The sequence below is a fragment of the Poromitra crassiceps genome, assembly GCF_964638095.1.
Source record: "Poromitra crassiceps genome assembly, chromosome: 5".
In the NCBI taxonomy this organism is placed as follows: Eukaryota; Metazoa; Chordata; class Actinopteri; order Beryciformes; family Melamphaidae; genus Poromitra; species Poromitra crassiceps.
In genome coordinates, this window is record NC_139642.1 from 52,952,541 (window position 1) to 52,960,512 (window position 7,972).

At 49.1% G+C, this 7,972-nt stretch overlaps 1 protein-coding gene across 2 annotated transcripts in view; it reads left to right on the plus strand.

Moving 5' to 3' along the window:
- The window catches only part of ssh2a (slingshot protein phosphatase 2a), a 29,405-nt gene extending 21,638 nt beyond the window's left edge, over positions 1-7,767 (plus strand). Inside the window, exons 10-14 of one of the 2 annotated variants that reach the window (XM_083637449.1) lie at positions 302-348; positions 1,798-1,944; positions 2,418-2,618; positions 2,780-3,740; positions 5,704-7,767. In XM_083637449.1, coding sequence (XP_083493575.1) covers positions 302-348; positions 1,798-1,944; positions 2,418-2,618; positions 2,780-3,740; positions 5,704-7,434 — 3,087 coding nt within the window. In that variant the 3' untranslated portion in view covers positions 7,435-7,767. The remainder of the gene's footprint in view (positions 1-301; positions 349-1,797; positions 1,945-2,417; positions 2,619-2,779; positions 3,741-5,703) is intronic. The other variant, XM_083637450.1, reaches the window with a different exon arrangement.
- Positions 7,768-7,972: the final 205 nt, after the last annotated feature.

Consider the following 7,972-nt stretch of genomic DNA (forward strand, 5'->3'; position numbering starts at 1 on the left):
GGAAAAACACAATCATCATAAGGAAGTTTTGATTAAGTCCAGAAATTGACTTCTGTATTGTGAATTTGAGTTTCAGTAAGACTGTAGTCTATTCAGTAGGTTACTACAGTCAATGTGGTGAAAGTTGAGGTTGAGGAAAAAATATGTATATTTTAAAATGAAAAATGTGTAGGAACCATGATAATATTCCTCTTTTTTTCCTTTCCATAACTTGTACAGCTTGTACTCCTCTCTTGGTTTTGTTATGCTGTGAATAGATTTCTGTGCATGTTTGTATTGAGCGGACCTGTGTTGTCTCCAGGGCTCTGAATGGAATGCGTCTAACCTGGAGGAGCTGCAGAACAGTGGGTAAGAGAGAGCAAAACACTTGTGCACTCTGAACGTAGCACTTTTTCTCCTATGCAGCAGTCAGACATGATGTATCTATCGAATGCGTTCTCTAATGGAAGTTCATTCAAATGAGAAACATCCATTACTGCAGCTTCGTTCCCTTGTGTTGCAAAGGATTCATGCATGGAATTTAATACAGCCTAATGCATTGATTTATACATGCATCACTAAACTGAATGTTTTATCAGTGAAGCAAAGCCGCAGTGAACATTTACATGGCGTCCTCTACAATGTAAAGAAAAGACCCACAAAGAGCTGAACCAAATACAGGGGTTGGGGGGTGGGGTTGCTTGTCTTTTTGTGTCAATCTAAATGAGTTGTGTTGATTTTTTTGTTAATCTAAAGGAGTGTACATTCATGTACACGCTCTATTTTTGAACATAACTGTCTATCTTTTCTTCTTCTTTTCATCCGGTTTTGTTTGTTTGTTTTGTCTAATTCTGTATTTTTTAAAAACTTCGAATACAGATCAGTTGTACTCTGCCTGTATTTTCACCAAGAAAAAAATATATATATTACCAAAAAAAAAGAAAATAGAATTGACATGGCAATAGCGTAATCAATCGTCTGATCGGTTTCATCTCGTTACATTTGAGCCACTACTGTAGATACGTGGGGGTAGAGCTCGGCACATCGTTTCCTGCAACGTTTGCAGTGTGCAGCAGCACAATCTAAGCATTCATCATCTGAATAAGTTACACACTGAAATATGAATTGGTCACAGTTGTATTGATAATACAAGGTCAGTCAACCGGCGACTTTGTTTCACATGTTCATGCCTCAGCCTTGGTGCTTTAGTGCTTTAGTGGAGGCATGATGCTATCTATATGCTATGCTATAGGCTATCACTATTGATGTGCACCCCATTACCGCCTTGTTTGGTGTCGGTGCTAATTGGTCGTCTAATATGCACAAGGTGATGCGTTCACAACACTTCTGGCACGCCGCCTTATTCTGTTCAATTGGAACGGGTCCAGGCCTTGTCATGCCAGATGGCTGAAAGATGTACTGTTCCACTTAAAGTTGCATAATGTAAAATATACCCTGCGGGGAAGTCAGTCCATATTCTATGAGATGTTGAGACATTTTGTTTTAATATTTTGATAAAAGGACATGAATAACTTGGAAGAGCAACCATACTGGATTAGTGTAGTCTTATTTAGAATTAGGTGTAGCTCTCTTTTAATGTGTGCTGTGTACAATGTTTGTCTATTTGTTTAATTGTCTTTAAATGTGTGGTTTTTGTTTGGTTCTTAGTTTTTCTCCTTTGTAACCATAAGAGGATGTCAGGGAGGCTTGGTTGTAGGTTGGGTGGGGATTCATTTTGTTGTATACTTGTAATGCAGATAAAAAGAAGATATATTAAAAAGCAAATGTCAGTCAACCCTCTTCCTCCTCCTTACGCAGAGTGCGCTACATCCTGAATGTGACCAGAGAGATAGACAACTTCTTCCCGGGGACGTTTGAGTACCACAACATCAGAGTGTACGACGAAGAGGCCACCAACCTGCTGGAGTACTGGAATGAGACCTACAAGTTCATCGCCAAGGCCAAGTAGGCTTACATACCTCAAAACACACCTCTTCAGGCTATACCTGATATACCTCAAAACACACCTCTTCAGGCCGTACCTGGACCCTTCTTGAACTAACCACCCTTCTAAAAAAAAAATACAAAAAATCATTCAACTATTAACAAATCCTACTTGTTCCATTCTAAAGGTCTTAGCTGATGAAGACTGTGTTGCACAGTTCATTGCACTATTATTGACAAAATGTACTATTCTAAGTCCCTTTGGATAAAAGCGTCTACTCTAAATGATGTAATTGTAATACACACACAGCTTGTCGGCCTTTCTTTAATATGGTGCGCTCATGCACTCTATAAATGCCCTCTCTTTACAAGGATTTAATGAGAAACAAAATGTTGTCGTCTGCTATAAAGTTCTAAGTTAGTCATGCTATGGCTGTCTTGGTCTTTCTCCCTATCAGGAAAGCTGATGCTAAGTGTCTCTTTCTCCCTATCAGGAAGGCCGGTGCTAAGTGTCTGGTCCACTGTAAGATGGGCGTGAGTCGCTCGGCCTCCACAGTGATAGCCTATGCTATGAAGGAGTATGGCTGGGACCTGGACACAGCCTTCGACTACGTTAAAGAAAGGCGAGCCGTCACCAAGCCAAACCCTTCCTTCATGAAACAGCTGGAGGAGTACCAGGGGATTCTGCTAGCCAGGTGTGCACTCATGTGGAAGCCTGCCTACTTCCAAGCTTACATATTGTTAGCATTAGCATATTTATTTCAAGACTCATTTAAATACACACTTTTGCTGTATTGCCTGCATGTTTCTACAGTCTACTGATGTTCTTATTTATTTTATTTTATTTCTTCCACAGCAAACAGAGGCACAATAAGCTATGGCGCTCCCACTCTGCAGGTGACCTATCAGATCGCCCCGAGTCGATGTGTAAACCCGTCTCCCACAGCCTGGGCCGCTCTGACCATCACAACAACAATCACACTTCCTCTCCCTCCTTGCATCACTTCCTGGGTGTGGCCGTGCTGCAGGCCCTTGGTGCTGAGCCTCAGGACTCTCCGGCCAAATCCCCCGACGTGCACGCGCACTCCAACGGTGTGTGCGACTCTCCGGACGACGAGGAGGAGGTCAAATCGGACAGTGTCCAACGCGGAGACGCCCTCCTCCTCCTCCCCCGGCCCCGAGCGGCCACCCTCGTCCCCGAGGAGAGGACGGACAACTCGGCGAGAGTGGCCGTCACGCTGCCCGTCGCCGTGCCCCACCCCCCGCCGTCGCTCCACATCCTCCCCGCTTCCCCCGAACTCCAGCGCGCTTCCCTGGGTCCTCTCGCACGGCTGTCCTGCTCGGTGCCCGAGCGCATGCCAGTGGAACTGTCCCTCGACTTGCTTGAGCGGAGCAGCTCGGAGGATGTCTCTCCCCTCACAATGGGATCCAGTGACTCGGACACTCTAGAGTACTCTCTGTCAGATTCAGCGAGTAACAGAGCTAGCCCCCTCAGCCCTATGACTGCCACCCCTCTTGCCCCGGTGCTTTGCCCGGGTCCCAACGATGACAACAACAACCCCAGCGAGTTACAGGCGGGCAGTGCCTTCGACGGCCGCGGCGAGGCCGACGGGTCCTCCAACCACAGCACAGACAGCATCGACTTCTTCAGCGCCAGGGAAAAGTTTCTGGGCTTGGCCCAAGACAGTAGGACGCGGACACTTTCTGAGCAGGCACAGCAGAGGGCAACTCTGTCGCTGTCACTGGAGGACCCCGGAGAAACGGCGACCGAGGACGAAGAGGAGCAGGGGAGGGCGATGAGTCAGGCGGTGATCCAGGTACACATTCACTCTCAACCGCCTTGTTTTGTGTTCAGCTTGTGCCTTTGATCATGTAAATGTGCTCCTCCACTGCTTGCATCTGACTTGCTGCTGCATCCGTCTATAGAAGCGTTTTTGAAGAATAAGTTAAAGCAGCAAGAGTATGTACACATAACAATATGCCACAGTGCAGCATGAAGATATGAACATTATGAACCTATTGCCCTTTTCTGATGTGCTCTTATTTTAGCTACTGCTAAGGGCCCTTCTTCCTATTGGTCAAAAGTCTCATTCCGAACATCCAGTTGCCGTTCAGGGATAGTTCAACTGCTTTCAATTACATTCCAAGGACTGTTCATATCAAATGTGAGTTGTCAGTCACCATGGTCTGTGACAGTAGGTGGCAGCCAGCTGTCTCTGGTGATGCATGGACTGAGCCAATTAAACACACTGCACAACTCTTACTCATACTGACACCTGCTGGAGGATGAGAGTATAGTCCCAAGAATTGAGGGTAAACACTTCTCACTCTTCTATCTCTCCTACTTTCGCCTAAGCTGGCTACGCTTTTTTTTTTTTTTTTTTTTGGCAACCTAATTTGAGATTAAACCACGCCCCAAACTAATTTCATTGGTCGCCGCAACTGCTCCTTCTTGAAAACGTGTGGCAAGTAAAAAAGATCTTAAGATTAGGGTTAGGGTTTTCTTATTTAACCGACCATACCTAAACCCTAACCAAATTGTTGTACTTGCCTAACCCCAATATTTGAAAATAAAAAAAATGCTTGTTAAAAATGTGTGTGGTTTGACCAGCAATCGAACCCCAGCCGTCAGATTGGAGGGCAAGCACCTTACGCATTAAGCCATGAGCCGAAGCACAACCTGAGCTGAACTTTGCCCCCACCCTAACCCTAAACTTTACCACTTATTTTTTTTACTTGCTGCACGTTTTCAGAAGAAGCAGTTGTGGCGATCAATGTAATGAGTTCGGGGCGTGGTTTCATCTAAAACTAGGTTGCCAAAAAAATACGCGCAGCCAGCCTAGGCAAAAGTAGAAGAGAGAAGTGTTGACCCTCAATTCTTGTGACTATACTCTCCTCCTCCAGCAGGTGTCAGTATGAGTAAGAGTTGTGCAGTCTGTTTAATTGGCTCAGTCCATTAGCAGTTCATTGACAGACTCCATCACAGTTCAAATATGTTTAATTACTCTGGAGCCCTTAATAGATGGCATGACCATCTACATTTTTTAAATAAAATAAAAATGATCACAAAAAATAAAACTAGGTTGCCAAAACAATACTCACAGCCTGGCTCCAGAACTTATCAGGCTTACTTTTCCCTTCTCTTCTGTCAAAAATCCAAACAAATAGATCATTTTGTATAGGCTATAAAATTCTATAAAATAAAAGTTTCAAAACAACATTAACAAACCATTTGCTACAATAAAGGGAATACTTGCATTGCCCCATAGAGGCACGCTCAAGAGAACAGAGATGACACAAGCCTGTATATCACTTATGTTATCATGCATGTAAATAGCATTGTAGAGCAGGCAGTGTTTCTCAAACTTAAGTCCAGCATGCCGTCCGTGGTTGGTCAATTCATAGGTCTGTCACGCCTCTTTTTCTGTCTTGGGGTTAGCAACTTTTCAAGAGTTGTGTTCCAGACGTCGACGTATCGTATCTACGGCTGGCTACTGCGAGACTAACGGACCCCCCCATTTGCTACGATTTTTGCTTTTAGAAGTTTTATTACAGAAAGTGGAGGAAACCCATGACCATGATTCTGTCATTGTGTTACTTATGGATGGAATTATAGTGAAAATAATTATCCCCCTTTTTTGCTGGGGACCCCCTGGAAACCGCTCAGGGACCCGTGGGGTCCCCGGACGCCACTTTGAGAAGCATTGTTGTAGACAATTCGCCGACAACCCAAACGCTAAACTGTGTCTGCATTTGTCTCTGTCCCTCTCTCTCTCTCAGGCATCTCCATGCTCTGAAGACGGTGTTGACAAAGCCAGTCCCGACACAAATCATCAACACCACGACAACGGCATATCAGTCCGCCATATCGTCACCGAGATCGAATCCATTTCCCATCCCACTCCCACTCCTTCCCCCTCCTCTCCCTCCCTCCCCCCGTCGTCCCGAAGCCCTCAGCCAACCCGACTGGAGCAGGCGGACGACGGGGAGGCCGCCGAGGTCACCCACGGCTCCTTGACCCCGCCCTCGCACCCGCAGTCCCCCTCCACGCCGCCGTGTGATTGGCCTGCGGGCTCGGTGCGCCGGGCCACCAAGCAGCTGGAGCAGAAGCTGAGGCAGGAGATGGAAATGGCGACGCCTCAGCGGTCCCCGCTCCACTCCCCCAGCGCTGAACACCCGCCGGTCCCAACGGCCCCGTGCTCCCCCAGCGCTGAACACCCGCCGGTCCCAACGGCCCCGAGCTCCCCGAGCGCTGAGAATCCTCCGGCTGGCTCCCCGCAGCACTCTGCACAGCACTCCGCACAGCCAACACTTTCTTTAGGACACAGACTCACTCAGGGAGAGAGCGTGGCTGCATGTGGTACCGCTAAGCCCAAAGACAGAGACAAGCATACAGGGTCACACACAGAACTCCAAAGACTCAACTCCTCAGGCATGGACACCCTCCCAGATGCTCTCTACTCCCCCGACTCTAATGTCAGCCAAGCCGCCGGTGCTATACCTATCATTGTGCACATGTCCCTCGAAAGCCATACACTGACACAGACCCAGACATCATCCCTGGATACCTCACCCCAGGCCCAGTCACCCCAGGAGTTTAACATCCAGCCCCAGGCCTCGTCAAACCAGATTGCTCTGGAGGGGGTGACGACCCAGGCCTCGGACACAGACGGCCCTTGCTGTGATGCACAGGGCAGGCTGGCTCGCAGCAGTCAAGAGCTGGAGAGGATCCAGCAGACGCTCAGGGAGCTGCAGGCCTTCCTGCACGAGGCGGGGGGCCTGGAGGCCGGAGGGACCTCGGGGCCACTGGAGAAAGATCAGCTCAGCCAGGCTCAGGCTCAGGCACCGGGGCAGACTGGAAGGTGGAGAGAGGCGATGGACACAGAGCCAGGACCTTGGAAAGGAGAGGGCGCTGAACAGAGCGCTGCAGGACTGGACCTGGGGCAGGGGCCCAGAGGCAGACGGGGGAAGAGTGTCCTGGAGGCGGTGGGCTGGCAGAGGGCCATGGAGCTGGAGGCTCGTATCCGGCAGGCGGGCCTCACTCCCCCTTCCCTCATGAAGAGGTCGGCCTCTTTGGCTAAACTGGACTGTCTGGAGCTGTCGGCCAATGACCTCACTGACTGGGACCTGAGGCCCCACGGCCGGACGCCGCCGCCGCAGCAGCCACGCCCCCGGCACCCCTCCCTCACGCCCCCGTCTCACCCGGACGAAGCCTGGAAGAAGCAGAGGGTGTTGGTTCAAATCCCTGACATGGAAAAGGCCGTTGTGTCGCGTCGCGGCAGGGATCCGGACGACTCGCCCTCCCTCTCCTCCCCCGCCTCCCCTCATCATCACAGCCAGCGAGAGGAGTCGGCTGAGAGGGAGGAGCCGGTCGGCAGCGGTAACGGCACGGTCGCTACGACGACGACGACGGCGCGCCAGCAGGGTAGGGCCCACTCCTCGAGGCGCTCGCGCAGAGCCTCCGCCGAGAAGAAGCAGCGGACCGTCACTGTGCTATACAACACCATGTAACCTCACTGCACCGGACTGTCTGGAACGGACACGACTGGAACTGTGTGCGAAAGAGACGACATAATGTGTATGAATGTGTACTCGACTGAGCGTGTCGGCGTGGTGTCCGGTCGCCCAGACTGTCCCAGCGTGGGCAGCGGGTATACTGTAGACCCTGTGTAACCTCCAATGTATGTACAGTGTGTAAGTAGGAACCCGTGTGTGCATGTAAACCACTGGATGCGTGCAGATGTGTTGGCGTGTAATGAATGTCCAAACTCAAGCTGAACCTGTGCATACCGTATGTACCGTTATGTATGTGTGTGCATACCGTATGTACCGTTATGTATGAACCTGTGCATATCGTATGTACTGTTATGTATGAACCTGTGCATACCGTATGTACCGTTATGTATGAACCTGTGCATACCGTATGTACCGTTATGTATGAACCTGTGCATATCGTATGTACTGTTATGTATGAACCTGTGCATACCGTATGTACCGTTATGTACGAACCTGTGCATACCATATGTACCGTTATGTATGAACCTGTGCA